Genomic DNA, 25,349 nt, shown 5'->3' with positions numbered 1-25,349 from the left:
GGTCCTGGTGACTAAATACAAATTTCCTGAGCACAACAGAGGCTGACAGCTTGACCCAGCAGTGCTGGCAATTCACCTGCAGTGCAGTGTATTGATTTGGGTGCAGCAGTTCAAGTCAGGAAAACTTAACTTTCTGAAAGAGTGGGAGAGTTGGGATTGTTCCAGATAGGAAAAGCAGGTTGGAACACCATTAGCCTTCAAATATAATAAATGACTTTTTGTGAAATAACAGGCTTTACAGTAGGAGATAAGAGGGCAAGATAGAAGAAGAAAAGAAACATTTAGGTTTGAAGTTTTCAACTTACTGAAATAGCTTGCTGAGGAGATATGAGAGTATTTGAAAGAAGACCTTAGGGACAAGTTAGATAAAGATATGTCAGCAATCACAGAGGTTAGATTTATCTTGCTACTGTGAACAAGTTTGAGTTAGATGCCTGCTTGAATTCTTTTTATTGCTCTACTTTTTATTAATAGCTGTTTCTCACAATGAGGACCAAAATTTCTCCATTCAAAGGCAGACAGGTATCTTGTTCTCTGGGGTTCTCATTTGGAGAAGAAAGACCTCCGCAGGCTAAATCATAAAACTAAACGTTAGCCTTTTTCTCTGTGTGGCATAACTCAAAGATAGATTTAAAAGGTACCTCCTATGTTTTAGAAGATACTAAACTGAAACTCCTGTCACAGTGGACTGAAGTATTAAATAAGCTGGCCTTATTCTTTCAGCTAGCTTAGCTTCTCTGTAAATGTTCAGTTTGATATCCTACTCTGACAACCTCCCCATGAGAAGTGAAGTTTTATTTTAGTCTTGTATTTTACTGTACTTGAAGTATATCTATTTCAAGAATGAAACCAGTAACCTAATTTTCAGTATCTGGATTCCTTCAAAATCCTTCTCTCTGGACTCTCACTCTCACACCCCCTGCTTCTAAAAAAGGTCATAACTAGAATATTTTACAAGAGTTTGCATGGCCTAGTCATTATGCCCATCCAGGAGGATCAGTCAATCGTATTTTATTTAATGCTGCTCTGATGATATTCCCACTTACATTTAACTTTTGTAAGAATAAAGTAGAGCAAACTCTAATTGCACTCAACTATTTGTTACTACACTCAGTACTTGTATATTTAGCCAAAAGATGCTCTGGTATTATTTAAAATGTAATGTTTTGTAATTGTTTCCAGAATAACCAGATACATGCTTTTTTTTTTTTTTTTTTATTTCAGGAACTGCATCTGTTGCTGTTGCAGGTCTTCTTGCAGCTCTGCGCATCACCAAGAACAAGTTATCAGACCACACAGTGTTGTTCCAGGGAGCTGGAGAGGTAGGTATTTTTAGATGAGGAAAAATTGTATTGTGATGATTAATATTTAATGAGTTACATATGTCCAATAAACAGGAAGATTAAATGGGTAGAATGATTACTAACACCTCCTGAAGGTTGTTTTTTAGTTCAAATTTAAATTTACAGAAAAATCTCTGATCATCTGATGAAGCCTCATCTTTTTCAGAAGACATTTTTTGGAGATCTGCTCTCTTTTCAAGAATTTAAGATTTGGCTCTTCAGCTGTAAATTATTGAACTGCTCTCAATATAACCAAACAAAACATTTTTTGAAAGATGAGGAAATACAGGGGAGAAAGTAAATATAAGGTATTTACCCAAGTGAGCGTTATTTAGTAAGAAGAGCCTCTTCGATTTTTTTTGTCATTGAATATAGTTTTTCAGGATTCTGCATATTAAGGTCATCCATTTCTGAAGATCTTTATGCACACTATTTTTTTATACTAATTTTTCAGTATTAATTTCTAAGCCACTAACACAAGGGCAGGTTTTACTTATCTACAGTGTGGCTTGTCATCTCTTGTATGAAATATACAACCCCATGCTGGCTTCTTTAATTTCATTAAATATTTGGTGCGATGTCTGCAGTTTTCAAAATGGCTTGTATCTGTATCTGGCATGTCAACACCTTACTGCATCAAGGAAGGAACTCTGGGGTTCCTTCCCCTGGTTTTGCTCCCTGTTCAACGAGCAGATGAATTCATGGTCTGATGTTTATTTTTTTGTCAGTATTTTCAGTGTGGCTGTTGCTGCAAAGAGGTAATGGTAGATATCATCCCTGCCACAGGAGCTGGTTTTTAATAAATCTGGTTATTTCTTAACAAAAAAAGGGAAATCTCACTTGGTTCTTGGTGAATGGTTCTCAGTGAAACTCAGTGATAAAGAATAAGAAACAGAACCAACCCTAAAAATACATATATAGGTCTGTAATCAGAAATACTGAGTGGTCTGTTGGCTTGTTTTGTTGCCTGGTTTTCAATCTGTACCTGTATGACATTTAATCAGTTGGATGAAATATTGTAAAATCCAGTAAGAATGAAACACATTTCAGCAAAAGGTTGATACATGAGTTTTTCTTGCCCCTGCTTTGACTGGGAGCATAGCCAAGTCTAGAGTTACGAAACACATGGATAGTAAGTAAAAGGAGGCTTACCTTTCTGATGGGCATCTTAGAAAAAGATAAGAGAAACACTCTTATGTTTTACTTTCTGGCACACAGACTGTTATTTCCTTTAGTTTAAATTACAGAAGTTTCAAAGAAGAAAAAATACTTCATGTATTCTGATAGAATGGTAGAATGGTTTGGATTGGAATGGACCATAAAGATCATCTAGTTCAACCCCTGCTGTCATGGGCAGGAAACCTTCCACTGGACCAGGTTGCTGAGAGCCCCATCCAACCTGGCCTTGAACACTTCCAGGGCCGGCAGTGTCATTATGTGGAGTAAATGTTAGTTCTAGCATTTTCTATTTGCCAGTCTCAACATTTATTGTGCTCTCCACACTCTAAGCCATCTGAAGCTTTATCTATACTATGATTTATCTATATGATTTAAGATTTTGCTGTGCTGGTTTTTTACGTTATGATTTCTAATTACCAAATGGTAGCAACAGTTCATTCTGTTTATCCTATGAAAAAATAATGATACAGTTTTATTGTCTAATAAAATTAGGAAACTTATCTAAAGTAGTGGGTAAATGAAACGTGTGAGCAGGGGATTCCTTTTGTTTCTTGTTTGGTACTCTACTTTTCTTCTTTTTCCTTCAGGCTGCATTGGGGATAGCAAACCTCATTGTTATGGCTATGGAAAAAGAAGGGATACCCAAAGATGCAGCTACCAAAAGAATATGGATGGTTGACTCGAAGGGATTAATAGTAAAGGTAATACAATTTTGTCATTACTTTAAATATCATGATACTACTTGCATTCTGTCGATAAAGACAAGAACATATTCTATGTGAAAGCAACTGCAACAGTATATCTCTCTTGGCATAGTGAGTTGTTTTTCTTTTCTAAAGTTTATTAAATTAATGACAGACTGCCATGTTACTTTGTGGAGGGGATGACTATGCTTGGAGTTCCTGCTCTATTTCCATTAGGGATGAGCACATAATGAAGAAAATTTTTCAGCAGTTCATTAGAAAAATGTGTCAGAAAACAAATGTTCAACTTTGGGGTTTAATATTTCCCATCTAAATGCGACTATTATTTGTTAGCACAGTCTTGCACAAAGATGTATCGATACATGGCAGGCAAGTCATCCTTCTGCAAGAACTGAGGTGCATTGCAACAAAAAGCTTCTCTGCAAAGTGATACAGCTCATGTTGCAGATGTTGTGGTCTGCAGTGCTATCAACACTGGTCAGAATTTGAAGCTGCTGAGAGACTTCATCAGTCACCCTTACCTCATTCCTTCGATGTGCCAAAATAAAGAAACATATTAATTCCATGTGCCAGAATAAAGAAACTGGTATGTTTTAAAAGGTGGTTATGTATTTAATAGTTTGTGAGCTACTTAAAGGAAATAGATGAGAGGCCAGTTGCCTTTGCTTTTTTCACCTTGCTGGTCAGTTTGCAGTATTTGTGGTCATCTTTGTTTGTACCACACTTTGCAGTGTTCTTTGGCTGTCTGACATTAAAGGTCTTTTGTGGTTCACACAGCTTTGCATCAGGAGAATGCATTCTGTAGGCAGTGTCTGCTGGCTTATTGAACAGCATCACAGCACCTTTCACTCCTACTGTTAAAGGGAAAATAGTAGGATCTTACACATTGGGATGGGCAAATATTACCAAGGTCATCTTGGACATCCCTTGCCAGAAGGCACAAAAGTAGCCTGATCGTGAACAGAGAATGCAGGTATTTGCCACTATCTAGGACACAGATTTTTTTTCCTTTGGTGCTTTTTTTTGTTTGTTTAATGAGTATTTTTAATCCCTTTGGTTTTCATCTAATAATTTTGAAGTGATTTGATGTCCAAACATAATTGACTGACGGCCTGTGTATTGTCTGTTGCTGTTGAAGCCTTGAGGTTGCCTAAGAGGAATTGGGTTGCACCATTTCTTTCACCATAGAAACTGCGCTTATCAAATTAAACAATTGAACTAAAATCACCTCCTGGTGATTAAGGAAACTGACAGGGGCGGAAGTGTAGGAACTTCACAGCCCTGAAGCAGTAGAAGAGGTCTCAGCTGCATGTCCGTTCAGCTGAGGTGGTTAACCAGCCTTTCTTCTCTCTCCCTGGTTTCTTGTCCCAGCCTCTTCGCACCTCTCACTGCTAATTTGCCAGTCAGCCGAGAACCCGTCTTGTTGCTCTTGGTCTGCAGTGACTCATTCCTTTCATAGGTTCTCAATTTTTAGTGACTCAGTAACTGCATTCTTTCCTTGCCACCTTCGAGCTTCTGCACTCTCAAGCAGTGCCAAAACCAATCAGTGTCTCACACAGCCTCGATGTTCCTTTCCTCTGCTTATTCTTCTTGGTGGAGCTTTAATTTGGGTTTTGTCCAAAAAGCAGTCCACTGAGTTTCATGTCCTGCCTGGACTGTATTTGTGAACTGTTTGTGATCGCCAGACATAACAGCTGTCTGAGGTAGATTAGGGCTGAATTTGTGGCCAGATGTTGATGCAAGCAGCAGGAACCGACGGTGCATGTTTCAGGTTGTTGCTTGTGTTCCTGGAAGACCTGGCAGCACCAGTTTTCCCATCTGGCTGTCCTGGGCGGCCTGAGAATGGGTGCTGTGTTGTGTTTGAGGGACATCTGTCAGTGCAACGCCTGGGCTGGACATAAGGAAACACATCCTTGACTTAGAGCTCTGCAAGTCCTCTCTTGGCTTTCTTCTGCAGCAAAATGTTCCCCTCTGAAAAGTTAAAAAAAAAAAACAAACCATAAAACAAAAAACCCTCCCCTCAAAGAAAGATACAATGTAAGTCTCAAGAGGCTTGAGATTTAACTGCTGGGAAGTTACATATACAGTGAGTAAATAATAGAGCTGCTCCAGGTTCCTTTTTCTGGCCTGAGAGAGAATGCTGTGATTTAGGTCCACTTAGGAAATTATTTTGGCTGTAGCTGGTTGCAAAAAAAATGCTGCAAGGCTTGAAGGACTTTCCAAACTCTTAGAAATGAGATAAGAGAAATAAAATGAGAAGATTTATGGGAACAAGGTAAAATCAGAACTCTATTATTACAAACCTTTGCATTATTGCAAAGGTAAGAATTGCCAAGATAGGAGCATAGATCACCAGGTAATCAAATTTTGCATAAACTGAATTGACACTTATTTCTTGCTACTGAGGACATTTATCAATGGAAACCCGTTCAGTAAGAGTCCCTTAAAATTTGCCTCACCAAAACCTGCTTGATCAAAAGAGTTTTGCATGAAGCAGGGAGACCTTTTCAGTACTAGAAATATCCTGATCTGTTGCTTTAGCAGTATGAGAAATAACAGAATTGCTGGAGAGTCAGCAATTACTTTGTCCAACTAAACTAATTTTTACATCATTTATATTCTATCCTGGCCTTTGATCCTTAATTTTGCAATGTGTGATTATAGATTTAAACATTGTTTCTCCTTTCATCTACTTTCTGCTAGAATTTCAACCAGTTCTATTCAAAGAAAAATAACCTGGGAACTGTCATCGACCTGGCTGCAGTTTCCCCCTTTTTTCTTCTTCCCCCACCCTCAAAAGCTGCCACGAAGTCACTTATCAGGCTTTTGTTGCTGAATTTTTCCTTTGTGGCTTTTTACTTTTAGTTCAAGTGCAGCTGTGTTTTCATTCTCCTGTTAATTTTATTTTCCCCCCATGGGAACCATCTGTTTTCATTAAAGCAAGCCTGATGACCAACTTTCCTGCTATGTTGTGGTAAAAGAGCTGGTAATGGAGGCTGTGTTTGTTATACTGTCCATAGTTATGTTCTGTAATTCCTTCTAGAGAATTTATAGTGTTTTAGGTACCAGTTTGGGGTTGTTGATTGGTCTTTTAAAGTTTGTTCAGAATGCTTTCACCTTTTGAAACAATTTTTTTTCCAAAGGTGGGTGAGGAAGTTTTACAGATCATAATATCATTAGAATTTTGCCACTTAAACTGTGTGACTTTTAGAAACTTACTGTCTTAAGTATGCCAGTGCATTCAAATGGAAATTTTAATGTTGAATGAAAAGATTATTTGAAGTTGCTTTTGCACTCTTGTGTGCTTGAAGATTATACATAATCAGTTGGGACTCATCTTTAGTTTTGAATTTCTGAATTATCACACAATCACAGTCTGTCTGATGAATAAATATTTACCTGTATAAACACATTGGTGGGTAATGTCTCCCACATTCCATTCCCATAGTCTCAGTGTTCCCATTTTTTTTCCTGTTAATCACACAGATTACAAAAATGGGTGATGTGTGGTGAACATGTTTTGTGTCTTCTTCAAAGCTTCCATAGTGTCATGTTTAGCTGTATTAGTAGCCAAATCTTAGTCCATGAACTTTAAAGATGGGAAGTTCTTTTGTGTCAGTTGAGAAGAGGCAGAATGTGATAATCTTGGGATATTCATGAGATCCACCATTCTCTGAGCATTTCAGTAATGGGCTGCAAAGGCTTTTATTGCTTTTTTGTTTTGTTTTCTAAGGCAATACCAAGAACAGGGTAGGGTGATAGGCAAGAGGGTTCTTGGAACTTCCTAGGAATATGATACAGATAATAAGGCATTTTTAATATTTAAATGGACTTAGTAGAAACTTCCCCCCACCCACTGCCAAGGATGGCTGCTCCTGTGCTGAGGATGGACAGGGAATGTTCCTGGGCTGCCAAACATGCTTCTCTTGCAGTGAAGTTTGTCTGTAATTTGCAAGGCAGCATTACATTTTTGTACACCACATAATCTCTAGTGCACAGAAGTTGTTCCTTTGCATAGGGATGAATGTCATCCTTAATTTTAAAGAGTATGTCACCATGGAGAAATGTTTCTTTTGACAGTTTTGCACTCTATTCTTTCTGGTTCAGCACAGTAATAATACTTGTGTCTAGTCGAGTGATTTGTATTTTAAATGTCCATTAGATATGTGATCTTATCCCCCTGTATGACAAGCACAAGAATATTCACTGAGGTCTAATAGCTGAAGGCCTCAGAATATTGATCTTTCTAAGAGGAAGACTGAAATAGATCCCAAAAGTTTAACAATTTCTGTAGTCCTGATTAATTATAGTGGAGGTAACCATGTAAACTGGTAGATAATCCCATAAAAGGATTCAATTTTTCATCCTCCTTCCCCCATTTCATTATCCCTGGCAATCTTATTTGCATTGGATTAATTAAAGTTCATGGTTTGGTCAAAGCTGGGTACATGCACGGTTCAGTCTTTGCTTAGAGAATGATGGAAGAGAAAGGGGGACATTTGGGAATGATACCAGAATTTCAGTGTCATATAGTTGCTCCTAGTGGAGTCAGCAGATTCATATTAACAAGTGAAAGAATCTTCAGAGCTCACAATGAAATATCATAATATTGTACTGAATCCCATCCAGACTGTCTGTTACTGATTTTTTAAAAAAATTTTTATCAATAATCACTCTTTTAAAAAGTTTCAATTTCATTCTAGATAAGAATTTTATAATGGTTTTAATTTTAACTTTTATATACCACTGTCTGCCAGTTCTGCTAGCTTTTAATTATTTCTAGCTTTCTTTTTATCAACAGTCAATTATTCTGACACTTCTGTTCTTGTTCAGTTCTTTTATGGCTGACTGCAACTGGCTGGGACTCTTCGAGCCAAGAAAATGATTTACATTTTAGCAAAGATGCAATGCCTTGGCTATCTCCAAGGTGCCACAATCACTCAAAGCAGTTTCTGCCTTATTTTACTCATGTAACATCCCAGCAAAACAATCCTTGTTTGCTTCATCAGGTTTTCTGATGTCTGGGGAATTAATCCGTGCACTTTCATCTTGCATTTATCATGTTCTATATCAAGTACAAGTTTTGCAAAAAGGAAACATTAATTTGTCTCCGAATGCTCGTGGTATTACTCATGCTCAGTGAGTAATGTATGAAAACAAGTGAGGACAAGGCAAAAGGGTGATTGGTGGAGTGTTTCTCTAAAAGAGACACCACCAAAACCTGTTGCCTTTGTTGGCATGTAGCTCTTTGACACTGTGTGCATTAGATGTACTGATGAGATGGGGACCTAATTTGGGTGGTTTATAATTTCTTTTGCTCATGCTCTGCTACTGAAATTAATGATTGATTTGCTCAGTTTTCTGCTGTTCTGTGGATTTGTGATTTGCTCTGGTTCTCAGAGCTTATCTTGTGCTTATAACTTTTGTCCTGCCTGTTAACCTTGTTAACCTATTATCCATGTGTGCTTATTTACGTGGAAATGGTACTTTATAAATTTTACAGAACTTAAACGCCCTACTCTTCTAACATTGTGTTTTAAAGTCAACACCAGAATTTTATTTCTTCTCTTAATTGTATGTTTTACTGTCAACTATTATGACACTGTCTCCTCAAAATGTTGTGTTTTTTCACACAGTTGGCACCAAACTGTTCATTAGTTGCGTGCCCAAGTTGCCTTGTTTGATTTTAATGTACTCTCTTCACCTTTAGGTGTTAGGTGATGGGCCTGATCAGGAGGCACTGTCACTCTATAATTAGTCTCAGTATGGGGTTTTGAGAGGGCTTACATGTCTCTGCGTTTTGGTTCGTAAATGAGGTGGCACAGGAGTGCCTGTCACCTGCAGGCCCTTGGACTTCAGTCAACCCCTGCCCAAAGAGTCCATGTCCATACCTTCACCTTTTTTATTTTGCATTTTGTGATTTCTTGTGCCTGATGCTGTTCTGGAGTTCTGGCTAGGGGGGAGCCTGGCCTGACCCCTCCCAGCCTGCTCTCTGTGCCCCTCCTATCCTGTCCCTTTCATGATTCTGGGGCCCCCCCCATGGAGTCCCACTGTAGTCCATGCCTAGAGCTCTCAACAACCTTTAGACCATGGATTTATTTGTGATGAAACAGATAAAAGACCATCACCCAAAAGGGAGGTGCATCATCACCTTCTCCCATGACTCTTAACCACTTTCTTTTTTCACAGCTGTTTTTTGTTTGTTTTAACTCTGCAGTAGGGAACTCACAGGAAAAATGCAAGCAAAACCCAAACATTTGCAGTTGGAAATACTCAACTTACTAATGGACTGCTTTGCTCCCTGGTCTACAGTTCCCATGTCTTTTGTGGTTCTCATGTCTTCAGTATTTAAGAACCTCAAAATATTTTATTAATTTATCTGTGTACTGATCTCTGAGCTCTTGTTTAAATAAGCCACAGTTGACACAGTGAAATGGAGGCAAGTGTTGATATAAATAGATTTGTGCCTCCCTGGTGGTGAGACGGGATGAGTGCCAGCACTGCCTCAAATGTGGGACAGTGCAGTCGTCAGGGTGCTCTTCCTTATTCCCAGCTGCCTCCCAGCTGATGGAAAGAGAAGTTCATGGAGAGCTTCCAGCCCTGCTTCTCTCGCCTTGCTGGCACAGAGCTGCTCTGCTCTTCAGCCCTGGTTTGTGGAGCAGCCCCGACAGAACCAGTTCAAACAGGCCATGGCATCAGGCTGCACATTGGTGGTATTTGTAAGGTTTGCCTCCCATTTTCTAATTTCCCATATAGATGTCTGCTGTGCAGTCTGGTCTCCTGTTTTTACAGCTGTTTTCTATGAAAATTCTCAGGGTTTTATTGATGGGTCATTTTTGTTTGTTATCTGAGCCTCAATTTGGCTATAATATGACGATAAGAGTAACTTTCTGTGAAAACTGTGATGTACATTTGCTTGAAACCTGATCAGACCCTTAAACTAAAAGCTTCAGAATCCTCCCTGAAACTGCTCCCTATGAACTGCTTTCATTTCAATTCCAACATACAAGCAATTTTTTCATAGAACTGTTAACTACTGAGTCCTGTTACTTCCTTTTGCTCCTTGATTTGAAAGGTCCTGGTGTTCACGTGACTGTGTTTTGTAATAATAGAATATAATACCAGTGATTCTGACCCATTAAGGAGTAGGGACATTTTAGGATTGCCAGCATCTTTCATACATAATGTCACAATCAGAGAATGCTGCTATTGTTTCTTTATCTCTGTACTTCATCTGCTGATTTAACACAGTCCACCTTTGTAATTCATTTGCTAATAAAGAATTTAGTTCATATTACTTTTCATCTCAGATACCATGATGACTTCTAATATATCTGCTTTCAGGCTGCTTTGTTCTCTTTTGTTCAAATCCAAAATAACCCAAAGGTTTCTTGGTACAGAATTATACTGTGATGGAGGCAATACTTTTCCACTACAAAGTAATTTCTGGAATTTTCATCGAGTCTTTGGACTTAAGGCTTATTAATCTTTTTGGGTGTTAATATTCTCAACCTTCAGTATTCTAGTGAAAGTGTATTGTATAGTTTATTCAGGCAGCCTAATTATCCATTGAAGATACTATGACTTTCTTTGTGGTACATTAGTTCTTAGTAGTTTTTTGGTTGGCTGTTTTTATTTTCTGCTTTGGTTTTGTTTTTTGGTTTTTTTTTTTTTCCAATTCACAAAAACTTATTATAATGCCCCTGGCAAATTACTTATTCTATAAAAGATAAGAAAAACATACAAGATTATATAGCATTGCAAATTATAAGGAAATAATTTTGGTGCTTTTAAAATTTCTTTCTTGGGATGCTGAATACATTTGGGAAGTAAGAGCAAGAAGAATATGTAGCCTCTTTTTCTCTCTTTGCCTTCCTCTAAATAGCTGCACAGGTATCACATAAATCTCTGGGTTATCTGCGGATTTCAGTGTGAAAGACTTTCTATTTGGATTTGGGTAGCGTCCCTTGGTGCAGGAGAGAGACATATAATATCTTTATGTACATCTACATATGTTATACCTAATAGAAAACATGATACACCTTAAGACAGCTGATGTCTGGGCTAGAGGAGTCTTCATACAGCTACTTGAACAACAGTTCAGTAACATCCTTTGATAGGAGCTCCTGGAAAAAATGTCTCCAAAAAATCCTTCTGCTGTGTGGTGAGCAGTGAAACAGTGAGACTGTACAGAGGTTTGGTGTACTGCAGAGGTCTTTAAACTGCTGGTTTTTCTGAGCCCTTTTCATTGCCTGAATGAATTTTTAATAATGCTGAAAGAGCAGGACAGTGGACTTAGAAGACATATCTGAATGTGACTGAAGATGATGTTTCTACTTAAAAGACTCAGATCTTCATACACAGAACCTCAGAGCTCATTCAAACTCTTCAAAGTTTGGGGTATTTTACATTTTTTCTTTTTCCTATTAGAAGAAGAAGGGAAATACCAGTAAGCTCTGTGCCACATTAGTATCTTAGGATTATGGAGATGCAGGCAGACCAGAGCAATTTCTGATTTATGCTGCATTGTGTTGATCCTTTACAGCTCATTTCCCAGCAGCCAAAGGCTGGCTAAGCCAGGGCTGGAAATGGAAATGTCAGAAGACAGGCTCTGTGCTTCTGGAAGATGTTTCAGAGCAGCTCAACACTGACAGGTTCAGCCACTTTGCATCTCTCCAGTGTCAGGAAGGAGAAAAGACAGCAACATGCAAATCCAGAACTGAGACTTCTGCATTTTGGCTCCATCCTCTTCTTTCTGCTGACTGAAAAAGCTTTGTGATTTCTTATTCCAGCTATAGGCATTCAGGCATGAATGTCTGGAAGCTTGTACTAAATGGCCTGGCAACCCCTTATTTTATGGAAGATACACAAAACTGAATTGTTTCTTCCTTCCTGCAGGCCCTTGCTTCTCCTGTTGGCAGGGCACAGAGGAAAGCTAGTTGTGCTCTTGCTGCTGCCTTTCTACTTGGTGGAGAGCAGAACTTAAGCATTTGTCAGTTTGTGGAGAAAAAAAAATATCGTCTAAAGCACTGGCCTCTAAACTATTGGAGTTTTGTAATCAAATCAACTGGCTGATCTTGAAATCATGGAGATGTTTAGGGAGGTGTTATGTAGCTCCTTTAGATCACTGAATTAACAATTAAAATACATTTCTGACACCTCTCCTATGAGGAAAGGCTGAGAGAATTGGGATTGTTCAGCCTGAAGAACAGAAGGCCCCAGGAGATGTTCTATCAGCCTTCCAGTACCCAAAGGGGCCTATAAGCTGGAGAGGGACTTTTTACAGCGGCATAGGACAAGGGATTACAGCTTTAAATTGAAAGAGGGTCAATTCAGATTAGAAATTAGGAAGAATTTTTTTTACAGTGAAGGTGGTGAGACATTGGAACAGGTTGCCCAGAGAAATTGTGGATGCCCCATTCCTGGCAGTGTTCAAGGCCAGGCTGGATGGGGCTTTGAGCAACCTGGTCTAGTGGAAGGTGTCCCTGCCCATGGCAGGCTGGGTGGAATGAGATGATCTTTAAGGTCCCTTCCAACCCAAACCATTATATGATTCCAATTTATTTTAAAATAGATATTTAAAGAAAAACCCCATACCATATAATTTCTTTTATAAGCATTTTCCAAGCAAAAATCTCTATGCACATAGCTGTTGTTATTTTTGCTAAGCCACATAATTTAGTATTTCATTCTTAGTTAGTATACTAGAAAAATATATTTTTGGAGACATGATCTATGCTGACTAATGGGATCAAACTAATTCAGACCAAAGCTGAATAAATAAATAAATTTTAAATTGTTTGGGTTTTGACTTGCATTGGGTTTTTTGTTTGTTTGACTATTATTTTTTTTTAGAATGGTAAAATGTCATGAGTGAAATCAAGAGCAGATAGAAATTAGGATAAGGCAGAAGTGAATCTGACCTGAGCTGACCCATCTGGCTAGCACTAGTCTTGCTAGCTAGCAGCCTGAAAAACGTTGCAGTGGATCACATCCTTACTGTTTGAGTACTCCTTTGTAGCTAATTAAATGAGAGATCATTCTCAGTGCCAGGACTTTGAATCCTTGGTGTTTCATCAATAAGCATTTTAACACCTCCTCGAACGCCAGTCAAGTGTAAAACTGTGTAAAGAACTAAATCTGCTTCATGAAGGATTTTGGTTATTTGCTTTGACTAAAACTGAAAATTAAAGAATATCAACATTTTTATCCACTGTCAGCCTGATCTCTTGGCTGTTACATACTGTGGAAAAAAATCAAAGGTCACCTTTCCTGAGCAATCTGTCCAGATCTGCAGATCCTGGAGGGGCTCAGAACTACCAGCCTGCCAGAGCCTGAAGAGTGAGCTGGTCACAGCCCTTGGAGATGACTTCTTTTTCCTTGGTAGCCCAAGGCAGTCTCCTAGAGGTGGGGTTTTAAAGTCAAATGGAAAACTGGCCTCCTCAGCAGCAGCATGATGAGCCATTAAGGAACCATCTAAAGAAGCAGCCTGGGACTGGATGGTGGCCCAGGGCACCCACTCCTGGCTCCCCAGCAAACCTGCCTCCAAGTGAGGCTCCACCAAGCATTTTAATTCCAACCAACCCACAGATTTGAGTGAAAAGTGCCTTTTATTATAGTATTTTGAATTAATCCTAGCAACAAGCTTTTGGTCTGGAAGTCATAAATGTTGGGGTTTCTTTTTCTTTGCTGACTAAAAAGAAAGCTTCATATTTTTCCCTTGGAAACGTTAAGGAAAATTCCTGCTTTAAAATGAGATGGGTCTAAAGTGTGTGTGCAGACTGTGGGGACATCTGCTGGGATGCTGGGAAATGGCAGACTGCAAAATGCATATGATGGTGGAATGATTCAGGCATAAATATGCCAAAAATTATTAATACTGCGGCATTCCCTCAGGGCTGACAATTTCACATTTTATCCACAAAGGAAACCAAGTGCCCATATCTCAGTATTTCCGTGCTAATCACTGTAGGAGATCACTTCAGACCTGCATAAGCCCATCCAGCTATAAAAATGTGTAGAAGAGAGATCTCTGGAAATGCCCTGTAGTCGTGGGTGAGCTAAAAGAAGCTGCCATTCTGTGGGGCAGAGCAGCTCAATCAGCCCCGACCACGTAACAGCCTCCCACAGCTTCCTGTGGCACCCTTGGGATGGAAGCACTTTCCTTGCAGCTGGAAATGAGAAACAGCCTCTTCTTCAGCCCACCAACTCTTGCAGTGGCTGTCCCAGGACCAGCAGAGGAGCTTCCGTGATGGGACTGGCACAGCCACATGCTGCCACCCTGCAGAGCTGGGGTCTGAAAGGAAGTACCAACTTTCTCACCGTGGCTTATGTCTGATGGTGTATGCAGGCCTAAGCTGAGCCAAAATTTTCAAATTCATAGACTTTGGTGGACTTGTGGAACGAATTCTATTCAAGCACTGAATACTTCAGTGTAGTCTTAATAAACTTGCTAGGATTAAGGAAACTTTCATCTTATCAGTTGTAAAAGGTGTGGCTGGGGAGACAATACATATCTGCTCTGGCTATTTGGTCAAAATTACATTTAGCATTCAATGTTCCTCATGTACTTCCCCACATATCTGTTTAATCTGCTTCTTTCTGTATGAAATTGTAAGATGTTTGAGGGGCTGGAATCATCTTCCAGACTTGTGTTTGAAAAGTGCCTTTGCAGTGATGTTTTCTGCAGGCACGAGACTAAAACAAGAGGTGGACATGTGCGCATTTTAAACTTTTCTGCTGAAATTTTCAGATGTCTGTGTACAGACAGAGCTCTCTGTATTTAGACAACTAACAGAATTTTCACAAATTCTGGCCCATTCTCACCCTGCACTCCATGTTACTTACACTGAGCTCAAACCCACAGCTCAAGTCAATGTCAGTGATACTCTATAGCCCTTTCTCCTGCATCCATCATATTCCATTTGGAAACCTTGTTGGGCATCAGTGGATGGAAATTGCCAGTAGAGATCAGGGCAAAAGTTTTTTCACAGCAGAGTCAATTTTGTTAATGCAAAAACAGTGCACCAGACAGTTGATTAAAATTATTTTTATTCCGTCCTTAATAATGAATGACTTAAATATGAAAAATGTGAAGAAGTATGTAGGCTCTCCTATAGTCTAAATAGTCACACCATATAGTCTCCATACTTACAGACAAGAGCAAAGCTGAAAAAGCTAGGAAAAACTATTTTTACTTTGCTAAGTTTTGCTAAGTTACAAATCTCATATAATTGCTCAAATAGATGTTAATACCATGGTGTTCTACAGCTATTTTCAATTTAAAGTACAATTAATGAATTTATCTACTGCTTAGAGAAATAGATTAGTCCTAAATTATCCTAAAGATGTTAGCTGTACACAGTGTAACTTTGTCTCATATGACAGATGCAAAAGTAGAAATGAAAATAGGATGTGTTAAACCAGATACTTTGTAAACTGATTATCCCAGGATATTAGGTTCCATTAAACTTAAATATATTTTTCTTGTTGTTCCTTACTCAGGGGCGTGCCTCATTAACACCTGAGAAACAGCGTTTTGCCCATGAACATGGTGAAATGAAAAATCTAGAAGATATTGTTAAGGATATAAAACCGTCCGTGCTAATAGGTAATTTCTTTGAATTTAAAGCAATGACCTTATTCTTTGTTGAAAAAAAATGGGGATGTGGCTTTGTCTAAAGACAAGATCAAGTTCCTCTGAACAGAGTTTACCTTTGTGTGTTTTCAGAAAACACTGGGTGCATAATGGACTCTATTAAGCAACTGAACAAATGCTAACTATCCAAGCATGTAACACTGCTTTCATTCTGAGCCATCCATTTTACAGGGGAAAGAATCCGATTGGGTTTAAACATCTGATGGAGGACCTTACCACCTTCCTAAATTACTTCTGATTTAATGTGGAGGGTGTAATACAAATAACCTTAGACTTAGAGTGAGAAAACCGAGCTAAGCTCATGTAAAGCTGTGCAAACGTGAGGGTGCTGTATCTGCATCTTTTTTTGCTCACATTTAGATTCTTAGCCAGCAGTCCTTTCTGCAGACCAAAATGCACGTTTTATGAACACTTTTTCTGTTGTAAAAGCAAAAGGACTGTGATCTCAATAACAAGATTGCTCAGCTCTCTGTAGTTTGGTTATTGCATTTTAGTGGCAGTTTCAGGAATGAACTGCAAGTACTCTTGGTTTTTTTTTTTATAAGTAAGACTTCAAGATTAATCTATCTGTCTAGTAAAGTCATTCATAAGGTGCTAGAAAAACTGAAATGCCACAGTGAAAATTATCCTACATTTTAACAGCTACCTTTTTGACTATGCCTAGACCACATGGTCCTTGTTTAGTAACATCTGCTTTTGCCAGTGATCATCAGTGAGGTAAATGAAGTGTTTCTTTTCCTGTGCTACATAAAGATATGACTGCAAGACAAGACAAAGTGGTGTAGAGAATTTAGGTAGTAGACTACAAGGCTGAAAAAGCTAGAGGGACAGAAGAATAAAATGAATGAATATTTATCCAAATAAAGGTGTGTGGATGCTCAGGGAAGATCTGCTGTCATGAAATATGGGTCTTTACTGTGTATCACTTTTATGTGTAAACCTACGTGACTCTTCCTCAAGGTCACTTTCATTTATCAGTTCTGTATAATGAAGGCTCTTCCATCGGAAACAGCAATAGAAACTAATATTGGGGATTTTTGGTTTGAGTGACTAGACGTTCACTATGTTCATTGGAGTAGCAGGAGTCATGGGAAAATAGGTTGATAGTCCTTCTCCCACTGTTTTATGTAGCTCTGTCTGAGCAAATCCTCATTCACATTTCATTGCCTGCAATGGCTCAAGGAAAAGCCCTAATTTAGCTTGACCCAGTCTAAGAAACTGCAATTAAAAAAAAAAAAAAAAAAGAAAAGAAATAAATAGCCAAGGAGCATTTTGTTTTAAGTCTGAAGATAGTTGTCATTCTTACTGTTGGCTGTCCAGAAGCAGTTTTAGAAGTTATTAAACACTTGGCAACTGAAGATTTAACCAGAAGCTAAGGTGTATAACAGGCTCTTATACATCGAACATAGAGTGGCTCAGCTGGTCTATCAGAGCTTTTGCATCTAAGCATCCTTGTCCATTCATAGAAGGTGAAGTACAAGAGCTCAGAGTTGCAAAAAACAGTAGTATGTGACAGATATGCCATGCTTCATGTGGAATCAGTCAGAAAATACTCTGTGGTGTCTTAAAGAAGTATTAGTCCTGAAGCATGACCCTCGAGCCAGCTCTGGGCAGCGAGGGCCCCTTTCACCTCCCTCCAAGGACCTTGTGCTCTCCTCAGGCAGATACCAAGCTGTCCTTTAAGACTGGGTGCTGTCAGGATGTTCATTTGAGCATCAGTGACAAGACATTACAGTACTGACCTGAGAAGGGCCCAAGTTCCAGGCTCTCCTCTCCCAGACTGGGTTTTAATCAATTTCCAGTCCCCCAAGAGAGGGAAAACCAGCTCTTTTTCCTGCTTTTGAAACTCAGATCCTGTGGAAAACAGAATGGGGTGTCAGACACTGGGGTCTCTGAGGAAGAAGGAGGCTACCCTCTCTCCAAGCCAGGTGAGAGTGGCCTCTGGTAAAATAAAGATCTTTAGTTTTACTCCAAGATCTGTTTATCTGTTTATTTTCACTGAAGGTGTGGATATCCTTGAATTCCCAGCTGTTATAGATTAGTCACACAGACGGGTATATTTGACATCTCAGAAACATCACACACCCCCTTCTTTGGCTGTGAATTGTCTGAGGTCCAAAATCTAAGTACTGGCTACGAGTCTGCAGTGCATCAGAATGCAACCTAAGTTAGAGGATTTCGTGTTGCAAGAGTGGCATTCAGTTCCTATAAAAAGCATTTATAAATGTAGACAATATGGGGAATAGAAAAGCATCTCTGATGCAATGAAAAGGGATGTATTAAAAAAATTGTTGCTGTCAGGGAAGGCTTAGACTCAAAATTGGGATTATTTGTCAACTCAGCTCAGATGTAGAAGGCAGAAACTTTACTCATCATGTCAGAAAAACCTGAAATCTGACACACTGGATTTGGGAGAAACTATGCAGTCTGTGGAATAAAACTATAGGACCCAGAGCTGCATCTGTCTGGTCCGCACTGGACTTAGCAGCAGGTAAGGTGATAGATTTCTATTTCACACAAAGAGCTTGAGAAAAGGGAAAGGAGAAATTCACCTGATCGTACAGGGGCAAACAAGTTCTGCCTTATGCTAGGGATAATACTGAAGTTCCACTATTGCAAAATCTTTTATACAAAACTTTATTTTAACGACATGTTAGGAAAAAGGTTGAACTCCATTTTAGAGAGGGAGACAGTAAAAGGAGCTCTGTTCTTTTACAAGTGACATGCGTGCCTTGCCCTGAACTGATTTCATTTGTGTATTTGTTATGTGTGTGTTTTTCTTATTTAGGAGTTGCTGCAATTGGTGGTGCTTTTACTACACAAATTCTTCAGGATATGGCTGCTCTAAACAAACGTCCTATCATTTTTGCTCTCAGCAATCCTACCAGCAAAGCAGAATGCACTGCTGAGCAGTGCTACAAATACACAGAGGTAACCAAAGATTAATATCTTTTCAGTTTAAGTCATGAAAAGTAAATCTGAAATTAAATTTTAAATGGGAAAAAGACAGAGGGTGGAGTAGCAAGTACTAATAATGTCTCTGTGCATAGATAAAATGAGTTAATTAAATAAAAGATTTTTCAGATTTTATCAAGACAATTTCACTGAATTCACAGCATGCTTGCACTCTCATAAAAACATGTCATAGCTTTTATTGGTGTCAGGCAACACTCATAATCTTTATTACAACCAAAGCATCAGTCACCATCAATCATTAAAACATGATGTCTGTTTTTGAACTGTACTGTTTCGTGTAATATATACACACAGTGGCATGCTTTTCATTTGAGATTTCATAAATACTCTTCAGGGTGAGAAAATATTTCAATACATGAAACAGAATCTTTAAAATCATTCTGTATTAAGAACTGGGTTAATTGACTCTTCTTACAAAGTTTTCTATTATATAAACATAGGTGAAAATTCAGAGAAGTGTGCTTGCTTATTTGTTATAGAAGTACTGATAAACACATTATCCTGTAATTCAGCCTAGAATTTAAAAAGTATGAGTACCTTACTGTATGTATTTCACAGTGGATGTATTTGGATTGCTTGTCAAATACAGGGCATTTTGAATGACAGTTTCTCAGTGTTTAAAAGACAAATTTAGCATGTCCATTCCCCACAGCACAGATGCAATTACAGCCCAGTGCAGGAGCCAGGGAAGCAGCCTACGTGAAGGGTTGGTTGTAGCGGGTAACCACATGTGGTAAACAGAGCAGAAGACACTCTGAAGTATTTGATCTGTCACCAAAACGTATAATAACCAGGCTAGGATTATAGTGCATGACACCAAACCAAAGAGAATATTCTTCTGAAGAGCTGAATAGCAACAGTGGCCTATTTAAAAATGCACTTTTCCAGTTCTCTAAAACAGGCATGGATACAGAGTGCCTCTGAAGTATTTAACAGTGATATTTATCACTTTAGCAGTGCTAGCATAAATAAAGGCTGGCTTTTCTTCCCTACCTGAATTCACTGCTTAAATTGGAGGGTGCTCTCTCCCCAGAGAGGCAGGAGCCAGGGGCCTTTGGGCTGCGGACACACAGCTGTGCAGCGTCACTCCACATGAACTACAGCCTAAACCAAGTTAGAGCCAGGTCTCTTGTCCTCAGGACAGTGTCATGGTATAACTTGTACCCATATAGCTAAATTCTCTTAATTCCCCCAAACAGACTGGCTCTTCTTACTGTCTACCTGCACCAACTTGGGCATGGTGCCTGGGCCCTGCCAGCCACAATCCTACCTGGCATTACCCAAAAATCTGCTGGGAAACATTCTACTGGTTTATCGGTGCTGGCAGGTGCCTGAGTTGGTGCCCTCACCCTACTCAGTATGTTACCAAGATAGGACCCCCAAGGTCCTGGCAGAGGAGGTTCCACACTGATTTGTGCTGTTGCTCTATGGGATGATGTTCCTGGGACAGAGCTTGCACCTCTGTCATTCTGTTGAGCTGTGGAATGGGCTCGAGGGCCTGAAGTGGGGGATTGGGAAGAAAAGAGAGCTCTGCCTGCCCACAGCTCCTCAGAAATCTCCCCATCCAAAAGGGCAACATTTAGTTGCCTTAGTATCTATTGGGACACTATTGGGAAAAAAGTCCAGTAGCATCACCTGTTGCTACCATAGCAATATTGCCCACTTTGAGTTTTACAACTCTGGATGCATACCATGTGCCTTCTTCTGGCATGGATGCACAAAGGGAATAATCACTGCTGGCTTCAGTTTCTCTCCTTCTAAATTGTACAGATATAGTTAGAGAGCCACAGAGAATCACCAGTGATCTCCAGGATCAGCATCCTGATGTTCTTGAGACATATTCAGGCAAATAGCTCTAAAACCCTCTCAGAAGAGATGCTAAATAGATGCAACCCAGCTTCCACAGTGGTGGATATTTAAAAGGATGTGTGAAATATTTCAACAGCAATCTCTCAATTAACTTGCTTTCTTTTTATTCTTACAATTTAGGGACGTGGCATTTTTGCCAGTGGAAGTCCTTTTGATCCTGTCACTCTTCCAAGTGGACAAACTCTCTATCCTGGACAGGGTAACAATTCCTATGTGTTCCCAGGAGTTGCCCTTGGCGTTATTTCATGTGGACTGAGACATATTGACGAGGATGTATTCCTCACAACTGCTGAGGTACTGTATTCAAAATTATTTAAATTCCTTAATTTAGTGACTTAGTATTAATGAGCAATTAAACAGGAAGAGCTAAACTTTAAAACTGGAAAAATACTGCTTTCTGTATAAGGCCTTTATTTGCAAGGTATATTGTTCTTTATAAATTGTATTCGAACAAGTCATTTTTAAAAGTCCTTGTTAGACTTTCAAAGGTTTTTTAAGGTGCATGCTATGGCATCTTAAAAGAGGTTTGCAAACAGCCTGCCCTCTGTAAGAAAGACATTCACAATTTCCATCTTTAAAATTAGTAAAAAACCCAGCATGTCTCCACTGGCTTTAACTGTCTTAGAAGGGCAATGATCCATCTCCTAAGCCTTTGGGTAATTATATCCTCCCTTTAAATCCTTCCCTGTAATTTCAGTTGGATATGGTGATCCTCACTTCCTGGTCTAAGCTGCTGTGTTAGAGTTGTCTTACTTCATTGTAGAAGTTGCTTCATTTTGGTTTGTATGAAGTGGTTCCTATATAGTGAGAGCTGATGACAAAAGGTGGTACATGTGTGGATTGAACTTTGTTTCATGTGACAGTCTATGAAGTCAGAAAGAAATCAGTTCTGAACAAAGACATCTAACAATCAGGGAAGTAAAATAGTATCAGAAATTGTGAGGAAGCTTTTAAATTCCCACGTGAGGTAGAGGTTCTCTCCTGACTCTTGGGTAAAGTTTTTGCTATACAGTTGCCTTCCTCTAGTAAAATCCCTAGAAAAGTTTGACATATAAAAATGTGGGTTTTGTCTTGCATAGAAAGTTCTGTTGGGGCAGGATCCCTGGGTAGCTGCTCCTCTTACTGCTTGCAGCTCAGGGCTTTCACATCTGGTCTTCTTATGTGTGAGGGGCTGTGGGGCTTGGGTAAGATGAGCACAGCAACAGCTGATGGATGCCAGAGGAGTCTTTGCCAGAAGAGGTGTCAGGGCTGTGAAGGCTGGCAGTGCTGTGTAGGCCCTTAGCTGAATAATTACACTACAGAGCAAAAGCAAAAGTGCTCTTTTTGTTTTATTTTCTTGGCTTTTTTAATGGAAGGATAAAATCAGAATAGTTTTGGGGGTTTTAGAATAGTGTTTAGTACTCTTCGTTTGAAATGGAAGCACTCAAGATGCTGCAAAATTTAAAGCACAAAACCCATGCACTTGTTGGGCAAAGGGACCTTCTTAGATTGTAGAGGTAGCTTACCTGAGAACAGAAATTATAAAAAGCAAGCAGCCCAAGCCACATGCCTGCACCTCCTGTTTCTTGCTTTGCCACCCCTCCAATTACATCTGATAGAAGTCACAAATAAGTAGTTATTGTAACTACAACAGATTCTACTTTCAGTGTTCTTTTCTTCCTTCCAAGTAAAATGGAATGTAACTTTGACTTTGGATGGAAAATCTAAGGTACTGTAAGCTGCAATACCTCTGAACTGCGGGCAGTTGTTCTGTGATGACAAGGGATGTTGCCTATTCTTTTAAGTCCTACAAAACACAACAAAAGAGGCAGAGAATTATGAATTAATGAAATATTCTTGCATGTGTGACCTGCAGTTTAGTTCACAAATAATCCTACAAATTCTTTTCATTATGGAGAATATGTCCTCCAAAAACCAAGCTGCCCCCATTTGCTTTATGACATTTGTCTTGGTTGCCTTGCATTTAGGTTCTGCATTAATGCTTATCTAATTTTTCTATTAAAAACTTGAATTAATTAAAATTTAGAACATGAAAATAGCCATACTGGGTTGGATCTAAGGTACACACAGCTTGGTGTCTTCTTGTGAAAGCAATCACTAACAGAAGCTGAGGAAAAGAGGATCAAAAAGGGAGAAATACAGTGATCCTTCTGCTGAAATGGCTTCTCAGATTCTGGCAGCCTTTACTGTCTGGCCTTCCTGTGCCGGATGTTTTATCCCTGTATGGATTTCTCCTTCATAAATGAGCTTAGTGGCTTTTTGAACATGTTTATACATTTGAGCATTTTTGGCAATCAGTATCACAATTTAGTTATGAGTCCTGAGGATAAAGAAACTCTTATGATTTTCTGCTGTTTGATGATTTGGTTTCCCTATGGTGCCATAAGAAATGTTCACCTTCAATTGTCTTTTGCATTTCCTTTCAGTCTTCTCTTTTCCTCCCAAGTCTATTTTATTATTTTTTGTCTCCTTGATCAAAAAATAATTTTTTTATCATCTTTGTTATTTTCTATACCCCCTCATGCTTCTACCCCATTTTTGTTTGAAGTATGTGGAGAAAAACCACACCCTGCTCAAAGTGGGGTTACGTTCTGGATTTATACATTGGCACAGTTATGTTTTCTGTCTTATCTTCTCAGTAGTACCAAATGTTGATTCATCATTTTTTCCCCTGCCACTGATCTGCTGTTCTCCAGGAGTGTTTTTCAAAGATCACATGAAGAGGGTATCATTCTCTTTGAAAATGCTTGGGTTTGTGTTTTTGCAGTTTTCAGTGCTGTTACAGGAGTAAGTCTGAAGGAACAGCATGGCATCTATACATTTGATCTTGCTACCTCCCCCACTTTGAGCACTGCCCAAATATTTTGTGGCTTACCGTCTATCAAAAACAGAATCACAAAAGAGAAGTTCTCCGCTCCTGAACCTTTTATTTTCAGTGATGCATTACAGTAAGAGCAACTTGCTGTTGATTGCTTCAGCTTTCATCTTTCCTGCAGAGCCCTCTTAAGCTGTTAACATCAGACACCTCATGTTGTAAGTGCCTCCTTACATTCAGATGCACATCAAAGGGCTGTGTAGCATTTTGAAATAACCTGGTTGCTGTTATGGAGAGCAATAACTTGATTTTACATTCTCTTAGCTCCCCCTAGAGGGTTTTTCTCTGCTGTATTTCTCAAGTTCAGGTTTAAATGTAAACAAATAATTTTCTTTCACTTGTTATACTCAAAAGTGTAATCGCCTATTGCTCTTGTCAGCATTTTCACTCCAAATGGAAAAACTTAGGACAGCTACCAACATTCTGGTTAAATTGCACAAGAGAACACTGAGTTCTCTTTGAACCTGGAGCTACTTTAGTTCAAACTATTCACCTGCATCTGCTGGAAGGGGTGCATTAATGACATCCAGACACCTGCTTTGATGCAGTCCTAGTTGTTTAGAAGCATATGTACAAGGTCCTATTACCCACATGCAACAGGAACTGTAGGAAGTTTTGTTTGTGCTTTGTTTCAAGTATTTTCCTAGAAAATTCCCTCAGAAATGCACTTCTTGTTTCTGTTTGGGCTATGTTACCAGCTGCAAGTCTCAGTGTTTCCTAGACTTTCCTGGTGTTTTCAGAACCTCTTGGTGGGTCATACATGGCTCTACCAGATGTTATCCAGAGCAGAGTTTTCCTTCTATCCACATCTGGATCACCCTAAAAAGCTATTTCAAGTCCCCAAAAGACAAACAAATTGTAGCTAATGATAGCAGAAATACCAGCTGCCAGTAATTTCATTCAGAGCATTTTACACTTAAGGGTTTCAGTTCTGTTCCCTGCACAGGTTGACTTGATGACTGTCAGAATGACAGCTGCTTTTTAATATCCTTGAAGTCTTTGACCCACCTGCAATTGTTGGCTGGAATTTATACCTCACAATGAGCTATTTGCTAGTTTATGTGTGGACTTACTCAAGAATTAAGTTTACCTTTTATTGTCTGAGTGAGAAAAAAAGGTGTAACTCCATAAATTTCTAATTCTTTTGTAGCTTCTCCTAATGCCAAGGGTGGTTCTAAAAAACGCTGCCTAGGTAGATTAAGCAGTATCTGTGTGATTTGTCAAAGTAGAAACATTTCTTTGCCAAAGACAATACCACTGTCTAATCAAGCTACAGCTGCATCTGCATGTCAAGTTAAACATGTTTGTGTTATTTCAGGTTATAGCTCAGCAAGTTACAGATGAGAATTTACAGGAAGGTCGTCTCTACCCTCCATTAGTCACCATTCAGGATGTGTCATTGAAAATTGCTGTGAGGGTAAGTAATTTCAGATTTTCATGGCTTTTCGTCTTCCCACCAGCTCTACGTAGTTTGATTTTATCACCTAACACACCTTCACACAAGTTGGTTTATGTCAATCAATATTGGACACCTAGCAGTTTCAAAATTAAATTTAAATTCATAAATGTAAAGGTAATCCAAATACAAGGAGAGCTGCAGAACTATAGCAAGTGTGTATGTCTGTAGAGAACAGACTCTGCTGTCCACCACAGTCATGCCAGCTGCACAGCTGAAGGGCTTTTGGCCCTTCATGGTTATCAGTTTCAACTTTTTGCTTGTCTTCTGTAACTTTTTTCTACAATTA

The 25,349-nt window shown here is 39.1% G+C and overlaps 1 protein-coding gene across 1 annotated transcript in view; it reads left to right on the top strand.

The window, feature by feature from the left end:
- Positions 1-25,349, top strand: part of ME1 (malic enzyme 1) — a 159,258-nt gene that overhangs the window by 132,036 nt on the left and 1,873 nt on the right. Inside the window, 6 exon segments of the mRNA XM_032104927.1 lie at positions 1,225-1,322; positions 3,110-3,223; positions 15,731-15,836; positions 18,673-18,815; positions 20,850-21,023; positions 24,923-25,021. Coding sequence (XP_031960818.1) covers positions 1,225-1,322; positions 3,110-3,223; positions 15,731-15,836; positions 18,673-18,815; positions 20,850-21,023; positions 24,923-25,021 — 734 coding nt within the window.

This window comes from Corvus moneduloides, chromosome 3 (assembly GCF_009650955.1).
Source record: "Corvus moneduloides isolate bCorMon1 chromosome 3, bCorMon1.pri, whole genome shotgun sequence".
NCBI classification, from domain to species: Eukaryota; Metazoa; Chordata; class Aves; order Passeriformes; family Corvidae; genus Corvus; species Corvus moneduloides.
The sequence above is the reverse complement of the archived record's forward strand: the minus strand, read 5'-3'. Positions and strand labels throughout refer to the sequence as shown.